Genomic DNA, 24459 nt, shown 5'->3' on the forward strand with positions numbered 1-24459 from the left:
CATTTTTGGTGAATCCATAGTTGTACTTTGACTTACTGGGTACAATGCTTAACCTTTCCACCCTACAATTCTTAAGGTAAAGCCTATGACTTTTAATTGTTATCTCTCCTATTATGGACAGCCCGGGGACAATGTTTGTAATACTTTGCCTTATACTTGTGAATTGGCTGAATTGTTCCTTCTCCCTGTTATATTAATGTTTTGGCATCTTATCTTTTTTTGTTTTCCATAATATGAAACTGGGGTTTGTCAGAATTTTTTGCTTGCTACTTTACAAAACTTTGTTTATACTTCTTCATTTCTATTCTGTACAAGCATGATATGTCTGTTTTGATCAACCTCAAAAAAAACAATAAAAAAAAAAACAAAAAAAAACAAAAAAACATTTAACATCGCTTTCCTTTGCATGTTCAGATGTTCTTTTGCTGAGTGGGAGTAGACATAACTTCTCTTTTGGTCGAAAGCACAACTTATTTGCCAAGACCACAGAAAATCTGAACCACTATAACTGTCAGAGCATGTTTTTGAGATTTCTGGCACTAATGAATGACGTCTGTCTTTGCTTTCAGTTAACTGTGATTACGACCAAAGAGAGCTTTATAGAATGCTACCGCCATTGGGCACGGCAGGCCAGGAGAAGCACAGTATAGTGTTTACTTACATCTATGCATTACAGAGAGTACACAAAACACATATAATCTTTTTTTTTTTTCAACAATAATAAAAAAAATTCTATTTTCTTTTTTTTACATTTTTATTTTTATTTTAGTCGTGCATGAGTTAACAAACTTTTCTGCATAGCCACAGCAGCTGGTGCATTGAGATTAAGGTACAGTAACATATATATATGTGTGGCTGTAGGTGGTAGCAAATTTTTGTTAGTATGAGCATAGAAACATGTAAACAGTTACAATTTACTTATGCATTACACAGCTTTTAAGCCAACTGGTGTGAAACTTACGCTAGTGATTTGTGTGGAAATCGTGTGGAGTTGTGTGGCCCGTTTTGCCCTTTGAAGTGGCTAGGTGTTACTTATATTCGCCTGTCCCTTGCTTTGTAGACCGGCTACTAACTTGGTGCAGTGTAGATCATAAGTCAGAGTGTCTGATTTGTCAAAAGTGGGGCGGTGCGGCTAGACCACTCATGTGTAGTTAGGCTACTTGGTGTGACTGTGAATGGCCATAATGTTGTATGTTTTGCTCCTTGTGATGGCAACAATATACGTGGATGTCGGCTTAAAGTATAAGTGTTAGGCGGGGGGGGGGGGTAGGAAACTGCAGTCCGGGACCGTCTAATCGTGGGTATATAGCGGGTGTGTACCTGCAACTTGGGTTGAAATTATTATGCAGTAAGATAATGGTAACCAAAAAAAAAGGATGTATTGCAAGACATCTGCAATACATCTGGGGCATCCCAGCGTGTTACAGCCTGTATTCTTTATCAAGTCTGTTTCAGACTCGTCTGCTACGATCAGAGCGTCCTTGGGTGTACGCGGGACAAAGGGGGTCACCCCGTCCAGGTTCCATCGGTGCTTCAGCCCGCTTGGACTTACATTCTCAGCAGTGTGTAGGGAGTCTTGCGTAGTCCTAGTGTGGACAGTAAGGTTGCCGCTTCACGTATGTCGTGGATCTCATGCTTATCTTTCCCTTGTTGTATCTGCAGCGTTCGGGTCTGGAGCCATTTGTATCTCAGTCCGTTCCTCTGTAAAAGTGCCGTGAATGGCTTAAGTGATCTCCGCCAGGCTAGCGTGCCCCCTGTGAGGTCTGTGTAGAAGGTTAATTCCATCGATTCGAACTTGAAAGGCGTACAGTCTCTGGTTGCTGCTGCTACTTTGTCAGCGTGTTGCTGGAATTTTACTATGACGTCCCGTGGCACCGATTTCGGCGCTTTAGCTGGTTTCGGGGCTCGAAAGAAACCGTCTAACTGGACATTTCTGGCTTGCTTCGGGTTCAACAGGGCCACTAAAAGGTGCCTCAGGACATGTGGCATCTCAGTTGCTGGTGTATCCTCTGGGATGCCACGGATCTTCAGGTTTTTAGCCCGGCGTGCATCCTCCAAGGCTGCAAAGCGCCGTTCATGCGCCATGTTCTGCCGTTTAAGCTCCTGGACCTCCTGCTGTAGCGTGGTGAGATGGTCTGAGTTGGTGCTGGCTGCAGATTCCAGGGCTCCCATTCGGCCCGTCAGGCCATGTATGTCAGCCCGGAGCGTGGCTACATTGGTCTGGAGCGTCCTCTGTAATTCCGCGAGAAGTGATTTCAGGACAGCGGTGGTTACGGCTGAGTTGTCCGTTTTATGGACTGCTGGTGTCAGTGTCTGTGTCAGAGGTAGGTTGGCCTCTTCTCCCTCTGAGGAGAGATCGTCCGATAACTCAGAGTAGTTGTCCGGATAGTCGGCCATTTTGGGCCCTGTGGCCTCACGTGTTTGTCGCAGCATCTCCGCAATATTTGGTCCGTGCCTCGGTTTGTCCGGTTTCATTTTTCGCCCCATCTTGTCCAGCAGCCGCTGTCCACTCCAGGTGTGGCCCTAGGAGCAGTTTAAATGTTCGAAATTGGTAATTGTTGGCCCAAGTTAGCAAGAGCCGTCGTGCCATGCGTCTGTTCTCTTTAGTTGCCAAGCTCCGCCCCTCTATTTTCTTTTAATAGTAACATACAGTATAGTGAAAATAGACACTGAGGCTACATCTAAGTTTGTATTACCATAATTTGCATCATTATTAAAAAAAAAAAAAAAAAAAAAAAAAAATTCCGTAGCGCTGTACAATGGGCTTATTAATACTATAGACTGTAAGGCTTTGTTGCTAGCATGCCAACCATTTCTATGTCACACCATTTTGTACCCAAATCTTCTAAAATAATATGACACAGGCACGGGACAGCACAGAGTGCCAATTAAACTCTTACCTCTTTATATTACGGTTGTTTGCTAATCTTTAAAAGTTTGTGGATCAAAATTAAAATGTCAAAGTAGAGGCTAAAATAGAAGTTTTGGGGAAAAAAAATGTCCAGTTATAATCAATCATAATTTGTCTATTTTGGCCTGAAATTTTGCAGTTTGGGTTTGAATTCACTAGTCACTAGTAGGTAAACCCCACGTGCGGTTTTTTAATTGTTTATATTAAACCCGGTCACACAAAAAATAAATAAAAGTCTCTCCACGTAGAAAGTGGGACAATACTTCGAAATGAATTTCGACAAATTTCCTTTACCAAAAGGAAACAACGGAAAAAGTGTTAAACATTTCTTGTTTGTTCAGTTTTCCCCTTTTATAGGAAACTTTCCAAAAATAAACAAACTTTTCACATGACATATTTATGAACTACTATGGGACGGTGTACAAATCATGTTTATTAGCAATTTAGGTTTTAAATGGTGGTATGCTATCAGACAGACAGACAGACAGACAGACGTGATAATCCTGCTCCACCATTAATATGGATTAAAATTATTTTCTTGAATATACCATCTCCAGCATTTTTCAAAGTGAGATAGACGTTTTATATAACCTTGCTCTGGTAGAATATATAGCTAGTAGATAATATGCTTTTAATTTCCTGTAATTTACTTTAGATACAGACAGAGGAAAATAAATAAATTATATATATTGCATTGCGTGGGCACAGGGTAATTCCCAAATCAATAGCGAATGCTCCCGTGCATGTGGGTAATTTTGGAGCAGGAAGCAATTAACCTACAGTTTTTTGTTTTGTTTTTTTTAAACTTTATTTCTGTTGTGCGCAGCTTAACACTACACGCTTGTCTAGCCACAACAGCATTCACAAGCTTAATTATCACAAACAATGTTGGACATAGTATGGCATTTCAAATAACAGCACACATTTCTTTTGAGTAACTAGTAGAAACGTAAGGAAGATTATTCAAGCATCAGGTAGCATATAGTTAAACAATAATCTGCTCACAAGATAGAGAAAACACTTTGCTCAATGAGATGTATATAATGGTTCTGCACTATTTTCAATAGGTAGTCATATCAAGCCAGGTAAACTTCTCGAGGTCACATTAGTATATAGTACATTAACCCCTTAAGGACACATGACGGAAATAATCCGTCGTGATTCCCTTTTATTTCTGAAGTTGTGTTTAAGCTAGTGTTACAGTCTATTCTGGTTTATCTTGTGTAACGGCTACCCAGGTAGAGAGAGGGTATCTGCCATTGAAGACGTCCTTTTCCCTGCAAGCTGCTGTGGACAAGTAAAGCTGGTGCACTCCCATCTACGATATTCAGAGCGAGAGTCAGGTTCAGCTGTAACAGGAGCAGAATAACATTCCCAAATAATCCCCTTCCAAGAACGAGACGAGGCTACGTTTTGAAGGGTCAAGATGAACTGAGGACTGGGACACCCAGCCTGCTTTTTATTAGGATAAGGTACACACAGGACACTCCCAGGGGGAGGATGAAAATAACCAATCATACACATGGTAACACCCCCACGTCTCCTCCCCTCAGATAAACACATAACATAATTATAACGTACAATATTTTACCCCAGTTCTGGATGTACCCCATAGCTCTCATTCAGGGGAACAATATATCCAAAAATCAGCCCATTCGGATGAATGGTTCGGGAGATACAGAGTTCCAAAGTTTTGACCGACCGCACAGACCAACTAGCCGAAAATAGTTCCATGAGTTTTGGCCTTGCGGTCGGTCTCTGTTCGCACGGTAAAAAGGTACGAAAATCTTGCCATCCATTCGAATCTCGGGGTTCGCTGAAATCCCCATAGACGATTGAGTATAACTACCGAACGGTGGGACGTTCGGTAGTTTCCGTACGAATTTATGGAGGTCTGGAGGACTCAGCGGCGTTCGCCTGTTTGCGTATCCGTTTTTAGTTCCATGCCGTTACAGGCAAACACCGCTGTTCGTGTGCAAGATGGCCGCGAACACGTGTAAAGTCCCGAAATGGAGGCCACCTATATTTTACACACGGAATTCGTACGGAATCATACGAACGGTTTTACTACCGAATCCCCCTATACTTTACACAGTGGATTCACTTAGACCATGTGAACAGAGGAAAATGAAACGAATAGATGATTACGCTGTAATTCCCTTGCTTGCTTCACAGCCACCAGAGACTTGTAAGGATCTGTTACATCTTGCTATCAGATAGAAAACTTAAGACAGTTGCCTCGGTTGGTAAAAGTGATATCGTTGTTTTAACTACAAAAGAAGCCGCTTTGTTTCCTGAGTCTGCTAAAACTATTTTAACCCCTTAAGGACACATGACATATGCGACATGTCATGATTCCCTTTTATTCCAGAAGTTTGGTCCTTAAGGGGTTAAAAGACTTAGCCGCAAGGAACTAGTAGCAGTCTGAAGGGTACTGAGGACATATTCTCTCCATACATGCTGTCCCTCCTTTTTCATGCTCTTGTTTTGCAATCCACATCTGCTGGAAGGTTTGAATTGCACCCAGTGTCCAGTGTGGAGCAGTGAAACTATGCTTGTCAGCGGTCAGCCAATTCCCACCCTCAGGCTCTGCTCGGGTCGTGCTGGGCTCTCGGTGGGGGTGTCACAGTGGTGGGAGCGAGAGGGGGCACTCCTCCAGCCTAAGGCCCTTGTTGAAGCATGCATCTTCTTACCGCAGTCGCAGAGGTTTAGAAAGTCCTTGACCTTCACCCGTCTGGGGGAACAGTAGGCAGTGGTGTTCCCGCGCCTCCAGCGCCCCTTGTCTGTGCGGTCGGTGCACGGGGACTAGGCCCCTTGTGACTTTCGGCCCAGGTGGGCTTGCATCGCCTGCGGCATGTGTACCTTGCGAGGCTGTACCCAAAGGAGGCCCACTCCCTCCCCGGTGTTCACCTCTCTCATTGCTCTCTGCTGGTTGTCTCACGGCTTCCGCCATGCGGGTTTCAAGGGCTGCCCAGAACCGTGTGAAGGCTTCATCCAGCCACCGCATGAGTCGGTCCACTGGGTTGGGAAGATTCCGTTCCGCTAGTTCAGTCGTGCCTGCTTGTGCGTCCGGTACGCCCGCCATCTTGGATTGCTCGTGCTGCAACAATAAGCGGGAACCAGCGTAGGTAAGCAGCTCTGGGGTGTCTGATGTAGTGGGCGCCGGGATAACCCCCACCGACAGGGGGGGGGAACGGTGAGTTTAACCGCCGAGGGCCCAGCTCCAGGTTGTCTAGAGACCACGAGGTCAGCCGTCCCTCAAGGTCTCGACCACTAGGTAGGCCGCAGTCGCATTGCCAGGGCTTCCACTGCCAAGATACCGGTGTGTTAGTGGGCTATGGTATTCCCAGACTTGGTATGGTATCTCAGGCATAGAGAGTACGAATTTAGGGTCCATAAAATAAGTTTAAAGCTCGATGTTGCACGGAGCTCCTGCTGTGTGCGGCCGCTCGGCTCGGCAGTCTTGCCCCGTCCCCAACCTACAGCTTTGACCACATACAATATTATTTTAATCACTTATGGCGATTGGGTTACACGCCAAGTTATATTTTTATAGCGACTGGAGTCATCTTTAGATGATTTCAGATTTTGTAACAGAAGAAGAACAGACTTTCTCCTTGATTGATGATGTTGTTTTTTCCAGGAGAATTATCCTGTTACATGTTGTAATAATGTATATTCTCAGTTTTGCTGTGTGTTGCATGTTGTAGTTGAAGGAACACTTCAAGCACCATAACCACTACACCACATTGCAGTGGTTATGGTCCCAGGAGTGCCCTGGGACCTTAGTAGAGTAATCGATCAAGCTATTTTAGAATTATTTGACAATTTACCTGGTTAAACGTAAGTATGGCTACTTTCATAGGCTTAGAGCTGGGGTGCCATTGAGCATGTACCTGTATCGCACCTGCTTAATTCAGTAATGGCTTTCGACAGGAGAGACTAATGTGATGTGGGCACCTGGGGAACCCAGCCAGTTGTTATGCTATGTGAAAACTTAAAAAAAAAAGTTTGATACATGAATCCAGGGAGGCACAATTACATTCCTGGCACCATAACCACTACAGCAGGTTACAGTACTTTGAGTGTTCCTTCAAGTCTTCCTTCTGTTCAACAAAGGATAATCTAATATTTATTAATCATTTTCTATTGCTGATCTGTATATAGACAAATCATTATGTTGTAAAGGGCAAGAGAAGTGCTTAAATAAAAACTAAGATGAATCATTAAAGGAAATAGAATAAAGGAGGAACACAAGCTATTGAAAGTAATGGAATAAAGGAGGACCAACAGCTAGTGAAAGTGGTGGATTAAGTAAGGGGGAGGAATGGAATGAGGAAAGGTAAAAAAAAAAAAAAAAAACACAGAACATCATCAAACTACCTTGAAACATCTGACCCATGGTTTTGAGCAGACAAGATCAACACACTACATTTACATACATTATCATTTCATCCAAAAACACACTTTAATAAGAAAACATAAATGCGAACATGTCTAAAACCAGATCGAGGAAACCTATATCAAGAGGACATTTACTACATAAGGAAATCTTTAAAAAGAGTTTCAAATGAAACTCATGCTAACAAACATTTAGGAATGAAATAGTCACTTTAAGCACCATAAATCTTTTCACTTTACTGATGCAGCCTTTCTTTTTGTAATAGTTTAATTCCAGAGATAAGTATATATTGTGACAGACCACCCTGTCCCTGGATTCTGAAACTTTATTTATTTCGCCTGTTGATTCGTATATATGGGATGTACCGAACGGATTAGACCCATTTTGTTCATATACCCAACAAACTCCCGAACAGTTAGACCACCCGTAGGAGACGTGTGCTGCTTATTGACCCCTGTCATCACCTCACTAACCGCAATAACCACAACGTTCTAAGCAGTCGGTTGGGTGGCCGTCGTTCGTATGTGCCAACACGTGGCGGCGGCCATCTTAGCCGTGAACGTGTTCAGCGGTGTTTGGCCATCGAGTGCATGGAACTAAATATCGACTGCCCGAACACTGCTGGAACGTCCACCTCCATCGAAGTTCAGGAAAATACATCAAACCTGGAAGACTTTAGATGGGAGCAAACTCCCGAATGAGGGACACAGACTGAGCATACATACGAACCGCTGCTTTCGGTACTTTTACTGTATTTTGTACTCCCAAAGGAGACCGACCGACCTGCCCAATTTCATGGAAGTCTTTTAGGCAGGCGCCTCGTGTGCAGTCGGTCTAAACTATACCCCGGTGGCGTTTCTGCTGCGTTCTTGCGATCTGAGGCTTTTGAGATATGTTGGGTGCTCATATCCAGGCTCTCTGGAGATCTAGGACTTGAGGGGGTACCCGTTTGTAAAATGTATATTTTGAGGTGTAATTGATGTGTATGTCCTGGACCTGAGAGTTAATGTAATTTATGTGTACTTTACAGTAGTCTCCGCTCAGGTCCAGTGGGGATGCCCCTGGAATAGGTTTCAGGAAATCCCTTGCGGACTCATATAAAAGCAGGTTTGTCCTCAATGCATGCCTATGAGAAGAATTTGACAAGACAATGTCTGGGCAAAACGGGGGTGGTTTTTTATTAGCTGCAGAGATCAGTTCTGCTAATTTCAGTAAATGCATCTTTTTTTAATTCGACAATTATGTGTATTAAAACATATGCATTTATGGCCATAAAGTTTCCCTTTAAAAGTTGACAATGACAGGAGGATTATATCATGAATGTGAAGATTATATTTTTTTATTAATCACGCCACATTAATTTGACAGTCTTTTACAATAGGTAATTAACATTACATTTTCTCTGTTAGAGTCGAGGGCTGGTCTCTCTTCCAAGTTATATAATTTTTTCCAGAAAACAACTACATATATTGATATATTTTATATTTATAGTCGGGGATAAACTAGGTTACACATACAGATAAATTGCTTCTGTTTGACTGGTTAAGGACTGGTAAGTAACCTCTACTATTCTAGATGGCATCTCTTAAGGCATGTGTAGGCAACCTTTGGGACTCCAGATGTTGTGGCCTACGTTTCCCATAATACTCTTACAGCCATAATGAAGGCAAAGCGTCAGGGGAGATGTAGTCCACAACATCTGGAGTTCTTAAGGTGTTCAGTCCGGTTGGTAGCAGTTTGACCACCATGGGAGATGTATCCCACAACATGTGGGTGGCAAGGTTCTTCAAGAAGCAGGCAGGTGGGTAGTAGCCAGTCTCTCTGCTTTATAATGAAATGGATGGGCAGGGTGTGTTGTATAGTCATAATGTGTAATGGTATCTAAAATAGCTTTTTGATAGCATGTTGATTATGGATATCCATAAAGAGGAAAGTTGGCAAAACCCAGACACCAAGTCCCTTTTTATCACAGTTTTCTCCAAGTAAAAGAGAGAGGCCTAGCTACTATTTTCCACTAAAATATAAGCACTGGTGAAAGAAAGAAGAAAAAAAAAGGTGGAAAAGACTTTACTGCAACATGTGAGATTACTCCTCTTGATATTGAGAGACGTCTTATACAATATTACCCCCATGACCATGGGAGCTACGTACGTACCAAGCCCCCGAAGATGCCTGAAAGCATGGATAGTAGTTAACCCTGTATATATATGTATACAAGTAATGTTAGTAGTAAACACTATGTATACATGTTTAGAAGTTAAACTATCATCATGTGCAGTACATCATGATAAAGTTTAATTTATTAATTTGGCACAATAAGAACTGCAATACGAGATCTCATCACATGTAGACCCAGAGTGAAGCTCAGTCGCAGTTATGTGAAACAGCAGATACAAGGGGGTATATTACTGTACTTAAAACAGCAACATCTGGTCTGAATTGATCTGTGGGTAAAATCCATCACACCGAATGACTGTTACTAAGGGTACTGCAGTAACCCTTCCTCTATCTGAATACAGGAATTCACATACATCTCATAGCTCAGCAGCCATATTCTTGCTATAAGGGTGCCCAGCTCTGAAGACCAATTAACTTTAAGAGTTCTAGGTATGTAACATTTATGCAAGTTCATAAAGTGCTTATAAATGATGTTAACCACATATATCTTAACTCCCCTACATTAAAAAAGGGCTGGTCTTCTAACACAATGTGATTCAGTCAACAGAGCAAAAATATAACAAAAAAATTACTTGTGTGCTTCCCATGAATTGTAAGACTCTAGAACCTCAGATTAATAATACGCTGAATTATTTTATGCAACAATAAGTACAAAAGTAGTCAGCAAGTTGATTAAGTGTCTACAACATTTGGGGTCCATCCTGATGACTTTCATTGATTTATAATGATTTGGAGGAATGCACATTGAACCAGGGCCAGACTGGGAATACAAAGCTAACCTTACAATTCATTGTGTCAAGTAGTGTATATATTTATTATAGTTATGTTTGTTTTTTTATTAAAAAAATGTTGGTACTTTCATTGGGGAAAAAAAATTATAGTCACATGCACACACGGACAGACAATCTCACCGACACAAGCACAGAAGCTCACTGATACACACAAATAGGTTCACTGACAGACAAGCTCACTGACACAAACAAGCTCACTGGCACACACACAAACTTAGTACAGACAAACTCTCTGACACACAGGCAAGCTCACTACAAACGAATTGGTATAAATACAGATCACTACACACACAAGCATCTCTAGCAAGCAAAAAAAAATAAAAAAATACACACTAACTCTCAGTCATGGGCTGGTAGGTATTTGAAGTCTATTAGTACTTATAAAGGCAGTGAAATCACTGGGAGGATGCCTCATGCGTGAAGTGGCCATTGCTTTATCTCTTCCTGTAGGCAAGGTCAGCTGGTTGAGGCTGGGGGACAGTGCCACAGAAAAGGTGCAATATGGTGGGAGTTGCGAAGGGCGACTTACATTGCTCCCTCACTTCTTCCTACTGTTAATTGGCTGCTAACTTTGCCGGCATTATGGCTGCTTGCCCGAACCCAGATACTGTGGCCCACCAGGAAATATCATGGTGGGCCAGTCTAGCCCTGCACTGAGATTTGCGATCATTAGTTAAAATAATGTGCTCTGCAGAAAATAGGCTGTCACTTAATAGTGCAAAAAACCTCATGATACATCTGTTAACGGTTTTCACAAAACAAATAACCAGTTTATGTACTTTCTAGGAATCCTCAATTTAAATCCATTGGATTGGTCCAGGACATTCTGACTAATATGTAGAACACCGTGCTCCTGGATTAAAAGTAAGTAACTTCTGTTTTAGGGAAACAGAGTGTGGGTCCCAACAAATCTACAGGAACAATTCAAAACTCCAAATAAAAGTAGGGTGACCTTTAAAAGGGAACAAGCTCTACTATGGAATCTACACAATTGAAAAAATAGTGGAAGTAGCCTATAACGTATGTTGAACTTTTTTTCATGGGATGCTTTATTTTCATTTAAAAATTCTATTAAAGATTTAACAAATGGCATTATTATTAAAATATGATTTTAAAACTCCTAGGCAGGAGCAGGTCCCCTTTAAAAAAAAAAAAAAAAAAAACAACAACAACAACAACAACAACAAAAACACACACAAAAAAAGATCATGTTATTTACTAAAGAAATAGCAGAAATTAAAAATAAATTAAAAATTTTAGGTCAGCTATCTAGGTCTAAAATGTTAAATTTAGTAATTCCTCCCATGAACCATTTTTTTGGCGATATGGGTGAAATCAAAAATCACAACAAACATGCTCGTCTTTGCATGAGTCGTTAGTTTCGTGATAGTCTACACGGTGCTTAGAAATCGGGGATTTGATCACCCAATCAGCCCAAATTCAGATGAATAGCAGTTCATAACTAAACAAATCTCCGTCTAATGCAAATCTTTGGCTACACTTGATATTGTGAACTACATTTCCCATGATGCTCTAACAACTAGGAGATTGTAGATGCAATTCACTGCACATGCAATGGCAAAGCTTACAAACACAATGAAGTGGCGTTACAACCTTACCGTTTACATGAATTTGAACTCCTTTTCGAGTCTTGCCATATTATAAGCCTGCCTCCTGTTAACCCTTACTTAACGTCAGGGTATTCTCCCAGTCATACAATTGTTAAATAATATAATGTCCTATCCTATCAAGGATATACCAGATCATAAAATTTCTTTAAATGTCTTAAGAAAATTCCCAAACAATTCTATTTCACAATTGCATAGAGCTTTCCTAATATACCACATGCCATTTTTTTCATAAAGAGACCCCGTTTTTAAGGCTTACTTTTATTCTGAGACAAGTTACAGCAGGGACTTGTGTCCCCTGTTTGGTCATGTTGAAAATTAGAGAATAAATCTGCCAAAGTGCCTGTTTGGAGTCAGAGGATATTTAAAGTATAGTCCTAACACTATACATTTAATGCAAATGAAAGAGAAAAAAAAACAAACCAAAAAAAAAACAGTTTTTGGCTTCACAGAAACAGAAGTATTGTTCGTACACGTCATATCAGGAACTCACCCCCGTATTGCTCCTCTTCTGTTCATCCTGTGTGATCCTGATCCCTAGACGCAGACTTCTCAGGTGACAGTCACAGCTACCCCATCAAAACCTTCCTGTCATACTTAATCCTCCCACTGGTTCTCTGAATACCAATCCCTTCTACAGACACACAGTTCCACGCCTTTAGTACAACACACAAAGACTACATATACGTATTCACAGCCTAAAACAGTGATGACTCAACTGTGTTTGCTGAGCACAGTGAGAAATGTATTCACCACTAGTAGCCTAAAATGTAGGAGGCTGATTTGAGTCTTACTAGACTAGTCCTCTTAAAGGGACGCTGTAGGCACCCATACCACTTCATCTCATTCAAGTGGTCTGTGTACAGTGCTCCTGTGTTTAACTATGTGTTTAACATAGAAGTTTTCTAAGAAACTGCACTGAATACATTGCAGGGTTAACTTCAACTCTATTAGGGTCACTTTTTGGTCCCTAAAGGAGATCGGCTCTGTGAAATGGTATGGGACGTTTAACATCTTCAAAATTCCCATAGTAAAGCGTGCACATTAGGTTCCACCATCACTGTGACATTGCGGGAGAAAGAGACCTAGCCAATTCTGAGTAAAAAATGTTTTTTAAATTTAAAAAGATGGTGGGGGGTGGAAGGTTGACCTATTAAATTACAGACAGGGACACTATGGCCTTAGAAGGTTTGTATTCGTAACGCTATCAGGAAACATCAGGACACACACCTATCACGTCCTCGAGATACACAGACATCAGGACATGTACCTCTTACCTGCTCCTAATACACAGACATCAAGACACACACCTCTCACGTATTCCTAATACACGGACCTCTCACCTCCTTCTAATAGAAACATAGAATGCGACGGCAGATATAAAAAAAAATTAAGCCCATCTAATCTGCCCAATTTTCTAATACACAGACATCAGGACACACAACTCTCACCTTCTCCAAATACACAGACATCAGGACACACACCTCTCACCTCCTCCAAATACACAGTCATCAGGAGACAGCACCTCTCACCTCCTCCTAATACACAGTCATCAGGAGACAGCACCTCTCACCTCCTCCTAATACACAGACATCAGGACACACACCTCTCACCTCCTCCTAATACACAGACATCAGGACACGCACCTCTCACCTCCTCCTAATATACAGCCATCAGGATATGCACCTCTCACCTCCTCCTAATACACAGACATCAGGACACGCACTGCTCGACCTCTCCTAATACACAGCCATCAGGACACACACCTCTCACCTCCTCCTAATACACAGACATCAGGAGACAGCACCTTACAACATCCTCCTAATACAGTGGTTCCCAAACTTTTTAGGTTCAAGGCGCCCTTAATATTTCAGTATTTTTCCCAGGCACCCCAAGTCAAAAATTCTAGGTTGTATATCTGTAGAGCGCTGCAGCATTTACTGGCGCTATAGTGTAATGTACAGTGTTGGTGTTTGAAGGGATGCTTGTATACATTTGTGTTTTAATACAGGGGTGTTTTTGTATGTGATGTTTGCGTTTGATTGCAGGGGTGTGTCTGAATGTAATGTTCACTTTTAAATGTGGATGTACATTTGTATGACGTATTTGTGTTTAAGTGAAGGGGTGTGTTTGTATTTATTTATTTTTTTGTTTGAATGCAGGGGTGTGTTTATATGTAATATGTGTGTTAGATTTGCAGGAGTGTGCTCAGGGGCGTATTAGCCGCGAGGCAAACAAGGCATTTGCCTTGGGCGGCATTTTCCAGGGGGCGGCAAAAAAAGCCGCCCCCCAAATGCCCAAGGCAAATGTCTTGTTAGCCTTGCGGCTAACAGACATGCTGGGCTGCTTCTGGGCGGTCGGGCGGCGCTGCTGGGCGGGCGGCGAGGGAGCACTCCCCCTGAGCTGTCTGCTCAGCTCCCTCGCGCGCCGCAGAGTGAGGCTGGGAGCCGGAATATGACGTCATATTCCGGCTCCGCCTCCCAGCCTCACTGTGCGGCGCGCGAGGGAGCTGAGCAGACAGCTCAGGGGGAGTGCTCCCTCGCCGCCCGCCCAGCAGCGCCGCCCGACCGCCCAGCAGCCACTGGACCACCAGGGAGAAAGATGACCCCCCCCAGCATTCCCAAAGGTAAGGAGGCTGGGGGGGTTAACGTAAAAAAAAAAAAAAGGTGTTAATGTGAGTGAGTGTGTGTGTGTGTCTGTTAGTGAGTGTGTGTGTGTGTCTGTTAGTGAGTGTGTGTGTCTGTTAGTGAGAGTGTGTGTGTGTCTGTTAGTGAGTGTGTGTGTCTGTTAGTGAGAGTGTGTGTGTGTCTGTTAGTGAGAGTGTGTGTGTGTGTGTCTGTTAGTGAGAGTGTGTGTGTGTGTGTCTGTTAGTGAGAGTGTGTGTGTGTGTGTCTGTTAGTGAGAGTGTGTGTGTGTGTGTCTGTTAGTGAGAGTGTGTGTGTGTCTGTTAGTGAGTGGGTGTGTGTGTCTGTTAGTGAGTGGGTGTGTGTGTCTGTTAGTGAGTGGGTGTGTGTGTCTGTTAGTGAGTGGGTGTGTGTCTGTTAGTGAGTGGGTGTGTGTCTGTTAGTGAGAGTGTGTGTGTGTCTGTTAGTGAGAGTGTGTGTGTGTCTGTTAGTGAGAGTGTGTGTGTGTCTGTTAGTGAGTGGGTGTCTGTTAGTGAGTGGGTGTCTGTTAGTGAGTGGGTGTCTGTTAGTGAGTGGGTGTCTGTTAGTGAGTGGGTGTCTGTTAGTGAGTGGGTGTCTGTTAGTGAGTGGGTGTCTGTGAGTGAGTGGGTGTCTGTGAGTGAGTGGGTGTCTGTGAGTGAGTGGGTGTCTGTGAGTGAGTGGGTGTCTGTGAGTGAGTGGGTGTCTGTGAGTGAGTGGGTGTCTGTGAGTGAGTGGGTGTCTGTGAGTGAGTGGGTGTCTGTGAGTGAGTGGGTGTCTGTGAGTGAGTGGGTGTCTGTGAGTGAGTGGGTGTCTGTGAGTGAGTGGGTGTCTGTGAGTGAGTGGGTGTCTGTGAGTGAGTGGGTGTCTGTGAGTGAGTGGGTGTCTGTGAGTGAGTGGGTGTCTGTGAGTGTGGGTGTCTGTGAGTGTGGGTGTGTTTTGCCTGTGAGTGTGTGTGTCTGTTAGCGAGTGTGTGTGTCAGTGAATGTGTGTGTATTTAGAATGCGGGGCGGGGTAAAGGTTGGGTGGGGGTGGCGCGCGGGGGGGGGCGCCTGAGTTTTGTGCTGCCTAGGGCAGCACAAAACCAGGATACACCACTGAGTGTGCTTGTATGTTGTGCTGGTGTTTGACTGATTGGATGTATGCACATACACTACCACATACATACATACATACATACTTACACAGATGCATATAAATACACTGACACATGCACACAAATTCATATAGACACCGACACATACACATATAGATACACACCAACATCCACAAACATTGATACATGAGATTATATATACATACGATACAGATGATGTTCTTAGTATATGAATCTATAAGTACAAACCAAGAAACAGATTTTGGTGCAGTACAGTAGATGTTTGTGAAGGGAGTACAAATGGGCAAAAGTGTACACTCACACTTTTTGGAGAGGTCTCAGCTCTATTATAAAGGCCTGGATGGAATAAACCCCATCTATGGATATAAATGGAGGGTCTTTGGAGCTTGTTTTCAGGATGGAGTAGATATATGTAAAAAAAAAAAAAAAAAAAAGCAAAATAGGAAATCCAATGGTATAGTATAAATAAACAATTGGTATCAGTGGCGTACACACAACCCATGGGGCACCGGTGCAAAAATTGATCCGTGCCCCTCGCGCGCACTTACTCTGCACGGGCCGGGACTGCAACACATGGCGGCGGGCACCTGGTCGCAGGTCTGTGACCCCTGCGACCGCGGTATATACGCCAGTACATGCAGATACACATACACTTAAAGGACCACTATAGGCACTCCGATCACTTCAGCTCAATGAAGTGGTCTGGGTGCCAGTTCCCTCTAGTTTTAACCCTGCCGCTATGTTTTACTGAGGGTTAATCCAGCCTCTAGTGGCTGTCTCACTGACAGCCGCTAGAGGCGCTTCCGTGAATCTCACTGTGAAAAACACAGTAAGAAGACGCTGGATGTCCATAGGAAAGCATTGAGTAATGCTTTCCTATGGGCGGTTTGAATGCTGGAACCGGAAGGCTGATGAGGGCTGTATGAAGGATGCACTCCACAGGTGATTATGTATAAAATAGTAAGTTTATGAAATAAAAAGCTAGAAACAACAGCTCTATAAGTAAAAGCAAATATCAAACAAAATAAGTCCTCACGTAACACGTTTCGCCAAAGGCCCTCTCAACAGTGACTCGGTTTGGAAACCGCTGTCCTAATACAAAAGCATTCTCAAGAATGGAGGAGAGAAAGTGCTGCACACCAGAACCACTGGTAGTGGGCCCACAACCAAGGACAGAGAGTGGGAGGTCATTTCAGTGGAGATCACAGTAATGACAAACCCCCATTCAATAAGTGTGGCCTTGTGCTTGTCCTTCCTTGAAGGAAGCGATGACATATCAAACGTAATCTTTATATTACTACTACTACTGCCCTGTAAAATAGATTTCTGTACCGGTCACATCAAGCTCAGCACTTGAGAAAAATGACTAAAATTTCTAAACTGTGTTTGGATTGAGATCTATGCTGGACACTTCTTATGGTGCAAGGTGGGCTTTGTTGATGGTTGGGTAACACGGGATTACATTCACCAACAATCAACAAGGACAGTCACGGTTAACCTAGTGACGGTGATGGACAGTAAGATGTAATGCAGCGGTGAGAGAAAAAGCAGTGACACCAGTATGGAGAAATGTGTGGTTAGTGGCTGCCAACGTGGACTTTAATGTGGATATTTTGTTAGACAGAAACATTTTGTGAGTCATGTGGGTTGCGTCTATTTATAACCAGAGAAGAATGGTATCCTACATTGGTAAATAAATAAAATAGCAATTCTTAGGGTGTAATAAAAGGTCAAATGCAGTTTAGGGCATTTACATATGTAAATATTCTTACATAAGCCTGTCTCCGGTCTACATACATTGCTTGTTCTCCTATTCACATGAATCTGATACAGGCCTAACCCTGATCAGCAAGGGGTGTATGGTCTTCAAACATCATATATCCATACATATGATTTGCAGAACTGAGTCAATAGGGGAATATAAACTAACCATGCACTTAAATCTGGATTTGTCAACAATGCATTAAATGACCTCCTACTTAAAAGGGACACTATAGTCACCCAGACTACTTCAGCTCAATGAAGTGGTCTGGGTGCCAGGTCCCTCAAGTTTTAACCCTTCAGATGCAAACATAGCATTTACATTTGGGGTTAAGCCAGCCTCTAGTGGCTTCAGGACAGCCACTAGAGGCGCATCTGTGACGCATCTGCGACGCTGGAGGCATATTATGCCTCCATATTGCAGAGCGTCCATAGGAAAGCACTAAGAAATGGGAGGGAGCTGACGTCGGCAGGGGTGGAGAGGTCACCAGTGCCGAGGGAGCCCGGCGCTGGATTAAGGTGAGCTGGATTAATAGCGCCATGGGAGGGGGGCCCTGAGGGTGGGGGCACCCTCAGGGCAGTATAGTGTCAGGAAAACCGCTTTGTTTTCCTGACACTATAGTGATCCTCTAAGTGAAACCTATGTAACCTTAAACGCTTTCAGCAGCCGGTCAGTTAACTTAACATAATACATGTAAACAGTCATGGTGGCTGATGAGTGTTTGCACTCTGTAGGGGATTTAAGGATGATGTAGGTGTGAGTTTGTACTGTGACTGACTGACACCTGCCATAGATGTATGTGATATGTGGTGTGGATACAGGTTTTGTCTTGAATGGCATCAGGAGTACACTGACAGGGGCCATGCTACATAAATAGTTACATAACTGAAAAGAGACTTGTGTCCATCAAGTTCAGTCTTCCTCACGTTTGTTTTTTGCTGTTGATCCAAAAGAAGCAAAAAAACAATAAACAAACAGTTTGAACAAATTTTGCAAGGATAGGTGGCAAGGATAGGTGTCGAATATATTTTGGATGTATTTCCTGCGATGTGTGTTTGTAGGTACGTATTTAGTGTGGCAGTGTTTTCATCCATTGCATGGATTAAAATGTCTTTGTTTCAATACACAAGCATCAGTGGAGGCTCCTCTAGTCAACTCCTGATACGCAAATATCAGGACACGCACCTCTCCCCTCCTCCTAATACACAGACATCAGGACACACACCTCTCCCCTCCTCCTAATACACAGATATCATGACACGCACCTCTCACCTCCTCCTAATACACAGACATCAGGACACACAACTCTCACCTCCTCCTAATACACAGACATCAGGACACACACCTCTCCCCTACTCCTAATACACAGACATCAGGACACGCACCTCTCCCCTCCTCCTAATACACAGATATCATGACACACACCTCTCACCTCCTCCTAATACACAGACATCAGGACACACACCTCTCACCTCCTCTTAATACACAGATATCATGACACGCACCTCTCACCTCCTCCTAATACACAGACATCAGGACACACAACTCTCACCTCCTCCTAATACACAGACATCAGGACACACACCTCTCCCCTCCAACTAATACACAGCCATCAGGACACGCACCTCTCCCCTCCTCCTAATACACAGACATCAGGACACACACCTCTCACCTCCTCCTAATACACAGACATCAGGACACACACCTCTCCCCTCCTCCTAATACACAGATATCATGACACGCACCTCTCACCTCCTCCTAATACACAGACATCAGGACACACAACTCTCACCTCCTCCTAATACACAGACATCAGGACACACACCTCTCCCCTCCAACTAATACACAGCCATCAGGACACGCACCTCTCCCCTCCTCCTAATACACAGACATCAGGACACCCACCTCTCATTTCCTCCTAATAAACAGACATCAGGACACACACCTCTCCCCTCCTCCTAATACACAGATATCAGGACACACACCTCTCCCCTCCTCCTAATACACAGACATCAGGACACACACCTCTCCCCTCCTCCTAATACACAGACATCAGGACACGCACCTCTCACCTCCAACTAATACACAGACATCAGGACACACACCTCTCACCTCCTCCTAATACATAGACATCAGGATACACAACTCTCATGCATCTCTCTACTCCTAATACACAGACAGAAGGATAGATTCCTCTCAATTCCTACAAACACACATGCAATACAGCATGCACCCCTTACCTCCTGTCAGTACAAAGACATCATGAAAGGCACCCCTCACTGTCTAATATACAGAGGACACACATTTGTCATGTTGGCCTAATACACAGACATCAGGACCTACGTCACACCTTCTAACACACAGACAGCAGGTGTCCTTCACCTTCTCGGCTTCTCCTAATAAAGAGGCATCAGGGCACACACTTCTCTCATCCTCTTTGTACATGATCACCCACAACTCTCAGAAGCTTATAGTACACAAATATAAGTTCAAGGGCCCTTCATGTTCTAATACGCAGGCATCAGTAGAGAGAAGGAGATTTCTGAATCAGTTGTGGGAACCAATATTCATGCCCAGCACAGGAAGGGTTATTCACGAATGTGAAGATTGTCAGGAATTCATTGTGAATGTCAACATTCAAGCCATCAGGGTTATTCATTTAAGTGAGAATTTAAAGGGAATTTCAAACTCAAGGTAAAATTAGCAGTTCACTAAACTCTGAATTTTAGCAAATGTAATCCAAAATTGCCAAACTGAGGCTACAAGAACAAAACTGTAATGAAGTTGGAGAAATTTCACAGAGCAGCTATTATAGCCCCTAATTTACAATTCACTTTTAATCTGCTAAAATTCTGAGTTTAGTTAATAACCCTGCCTGTGATTGCTTTTAAATGTCAATAGAACTCAGACCCTTTCAGGGTTTAACAATCAGAAGGTCACCAAGAAAATCGTATCATTTAGGTCATAGTAGCCCAATTGGAAAATTCAAGCCCTAGCTCAGTTATTTTATGCAAAAACAAGCAATTTCGCAGTGAATTGCAAACAATTCACAGTATACTGGGTAGTTCACCAACGTGTTAATTGTTACCGTACAGGAATGTAATGTGAATTTCAAATTTGTAGTCAAAATTTGAAAAAAAAAGTATTTTCAGTTTATAGATATTTTAGCCTAACATTTAAAATTCACGTCTGAATTCCCAACATTTGATACAGTGAGGGGTTTATTCACTAGACATCAAAATGTATTTTAATATAGAATATAACTGAAAAAATATGCACTGAGGTAACAAGGGCAGATATGCAAAACTTCTTTAACACAGGGGTATTTACTCACGGGGGAAAACGTCAGGAATTCTGAGTGAATTTCGGATTTAAAAAGGTGAGGAAAAAAAAAGAGCCAAACTGAAAGCATAGCCGACAGAATAGTTCAGCTACTTTGGCCTTAAAGTAATAAGAAGCAGGAATTCCATGTGATTTTCAGATTTAAGGCCAAAGTAGCCGAACTGGAAAAATTCAACTAAAAGTCAACTATGCTTCCAGTTTGGCTTTTGTTGTTTTTTTTTTTTTTTTTTTTAACCTTTTAATCTGATAATCACGTGGAATTCCTGACACTCCTCACTTTAATAAATAACCTTGTCAGTTTGCTATTTTTGCAGTTTGGTTTTAAACAGACTACAATTCTGTGTTTAGCGAGTAAACCCCTTAATGATTAATATGTATTTATCATAGCAAAAACTGTGAAGAAATGACAAGGTAGTTTTCAAACTTTAGACCAATGTGAAACGTATTCCAGTTGTCTTTTCAGTCTAAATTCCCTTGCTAAAGCTCAGTTCACGAACTAATTTACTAATCCACAGTCATCCCTATAAATCCCACTCTCCTCCTAGTATTACAGATCTCAGGACATATAGCGATCATTATATCATAACATTATTTCTACATACACATAGGAAGATGTAGCTCAAACAACCCAACAAGGCAGGAATCATGAAGGCTAGCTATATCAACTATCTAGAATTTAAAGAAGTTTTTAAAAAGTGCACATATCAGCGTTGTATATTGTCCTCATTTCTAATTTTAGCAATCACAGCCCCGAAATATGAATTTTAAGCGATTCTGAATAAATAAGGGTTGTGGAAACCAGGATTGACATTTATACCATATTTTGCACCGTCTAATGCCGATCGGTAGTATATAAAAAAATAAAATAAAATAGTGCCTTGTCATATTAAGTATTCACATTCTGCAAAAGAGAAATCAATTAACTTAACAAGTCAGTTCCTTTGGAATTCCTCATTGATTGATTAATTAATGGTTTTCCCTCTGGCAGCATCTGAATGCTACATACTCCATGGCAGCACTTGGTAAGCATAAAGATATATTTATTTTTAAAACACGACAATATGCACTTTTATAATCCATAGCCAATACAGAAATGGAAAAACAGCTCCTACTTCCTCCTAGTACAAAACAGATTAGTCTTATCTCCAGCAATAGAAGCACTGAATTAATTAGAAGAGGTGAAACCTTTTTTTCCCTTTTTTTTTTTTTAAACAACCAGATTTAATTCTAATCATTAAGTAAGCCTTATTAATAGAGTGTACCTGTTCCGTAAAGGAAACATGTGTCTGGAAAGCAAGATCTGTGGTCTTGGTATCCTGGTTAAGGGATAACCTATTGCGTTAAATGAAGGATCTCCCATTTCTGTAGGTTCTGTAAAATGCTGTCCCTTTTAATCCCAGGTAAGCAGGCAGGCTCCTGATCCAGTAAGGTGTTCAGTACTGGAAAGCTGAAACTCTTAACATATCAGGATCTTTTAAGAGTTGGGTCCTGTAAGGCTGGCACATTGTCTCTTAAAGTTTTCCATCCTAAAAAAAAAAAAATAGCTGGTGGGATGCTTGCCGATTGCACCTGCTCACCACTTGCTGTTTGGCTCCATGTTTATTCTGCTGTGGGGTTACAAACGGTGTGTGTATATATGTGACTCTCTCCTGAATAGTCCTTCACTGAAGTCACCATACTGGTTTTACAACCTCTCAATTCCAGGGATCATGGCTGCTGTAACAAGGTTAAAAACATTTGCCCTTTTTTTAGCTGCACATATGAAAGCAGAATAATTTAAAGGGATACACCACTGCCCAAATGAAAACAACAAATCACTGTTTAGCAGATACACCCCAACTAAAAACATGCATTCATTTAATTATGCATTTTTCACTGGTGGTATATCTAAATCTAGTTTGCAAAACAAATGCAGTTCTCTTGTCTGAAACCTTTACAGGCCATCTCCTTCTTCCCCAGCCCAGACTTTCTGTGGCTGTCCAATCACAGACTTACCAATGCAGCTCAATTAGAAGTCTTTGTAAGGCAGGTGCTCTAGGCAATTGCTGCCTCTTGAGTTTAGCTCAACTAAGCTAACCGAACCAGGAAGTGGCAAGACAGGTTAACTGATTGACAGCCAGTGGGTGTAACAAGGTGAATTCATAAAGGTGTCAACTTCTAATTAAAATGTAGACATTTTGTAAAATTAATAAAGAGGACACACTCTTCACACATAAAACATTTCAGCAAGCTAAAGTACTTTAGGAATCCAGAGTGTCCCTTTGATATTTTACCATTCCCACTTGGAAAAAAAAAAATATATATATATAAGGGCACACTCTGTTTTAAATGTGTGGAGTGTCCCTTCAATTTTTTTTCTACTACAGCATATGAATGTGTTGTGCTATTGGGTAGCAATTTATATGTGTAATAAATGGTGGGACTTGCAACCCTGCATATGACAAAGGTAGTTATGCACTACGTACAACAAAATAGTAAAGATTACTTATCTTTTTATCCAATATTGAGTCCTCTCTGTCTGAATGAAATTGGTGAAAGTGTGGCCATCGAGAGCAATCATCGTGCAATAGAATGCTTCTGCCATTGGAAGTTTGAATGTTTGTTCAAATATAGTGAATTAGAAAGCCCTTCTTTCTCTCAACTTGGTGACTGGGGGACTTCCTAAGTCAGTTCATAAAAGTAGTGATTTCTCAAAAAATCTGCATTTTTATGAATGTGGTTTAGGAGGACATGCAGTTTACACCTAAAGCACGTCAGAAAGTTTAAGTTCTTTAGATGTGTCCCTTTAAAGCGGCACTGAAATTCCAACCCGGTCAAGAGATATACAGAGACAAATTAGGGAAATTTTTTTCTCTGTATTTCCAACAGTCATCACCAGTGACGACGGTAGGGAATTGGATGTATCTATGGAGGATTTCACAGTCTCGTGGGGTCCTTCATGCACCTCAATGCTGTAATCTTGCACATGCGCTCAAGTACAGCAGTGACGTCAGCTCGTCAGAGGACCCGCCGGATCAAGATAGCCGCCCCCCACAAAGGACATGTTCAGGTAAGTAAACTCACCTTTACCTGTTCCATCCCGGCTACCGAACCCTCAGCGGCGATGTCACCGTTGGTGGACTTCTCTAATTCTGCAATGTCCCCAAACGGTGACAAAGCCAGTTTAAGAAAAACATATCTGTGGCTACAAGCAGGCTGGAGAATTTTAACAGATCAGCTACTTTGGCCTACATTTCGCCTCTTGGATTTCAACTGGGTACAATTTAGTGTTTAGTAAATAAGCCCCAGGGTACTAATTAGAAGCTTGCTGTTGAAAGTTTATTTTTGTGTTATTTAAAGGACGGAGAAGCAGCATTAGACAAATCCCCTCTCTCACCAGATCTTTCAGATTAATTATGTAAAGTCTCTTAATGTAAGAATCATTAGCAAACTGTCATTACACATCCCCTTTGATGACAGCAGAACAGAGAAAAAAATGCTCTGCTAAGACATTTAAGCCTTTCAAAGTAAATCTATCATCTAAATGTATTGCATCTTACTCAGTACTGTTCAGTGCCATTCTCATTTATGTGCTAATTTTAATAAAGTCCAAGGAATAGAGTGAGCTGCAAATGCAGATAACTCTTGTGAAATTAGGGCTGCCAGATTGGCCAAGTTTTCCTGGGCACACATTCTTTAATCATGTT

The 24459-nt window shown here is 42.1% G+C and overlaps 1 protein-coding gene across 4 annotated transcripts in view; it reads right to left on the reverse strand.

Annotated features, from left to right (window-relative positions):
- Window positions 1–24459, reverse strand: part of ARHGAP40 (Rho GTPase activating protein 40) — a 57287-nt gene that overhangs the window by 17592 nt on the left and 15236 nt on the right. Inside the window, exon 1 of one of the 4 annotated variants that reach the window (XM_063455701.1) lies at window positions 22036–22468. The exons of 2 other annotated variants lie outside the window; for them this stretch is intronic. In XM_063455701.1, coding sequence (XP_063311771.1) covers window positions 22036–22133 — 98 coding nt within the window. In that variant the 5' untranslated portion in view covers window positions 22134–22468. Of the gene's footprint in view, window positions 1–12403; window positions 12489–22035; window positions 22469–24459 lie in introns of those variants that run through there. One more of the 4 variants, XM_063455702.1, reaches the window with a different exon arrangement.

This window comes from Pelobates fuscus, chromosome 5 (assembly GCF_036172605.1).
Source record: "Pelobates fuscus isolate aPelFus1 chromosome 5, aPelFus1.pri, whole genome shotgun sequence".
In the NCBI taxonomy this organism is placed as follows: Eukaryota; Metazoa; Chordata; class Amphibia; order Anura; family Pelobatidae; genus Pelobates; species Pelobates fuscus.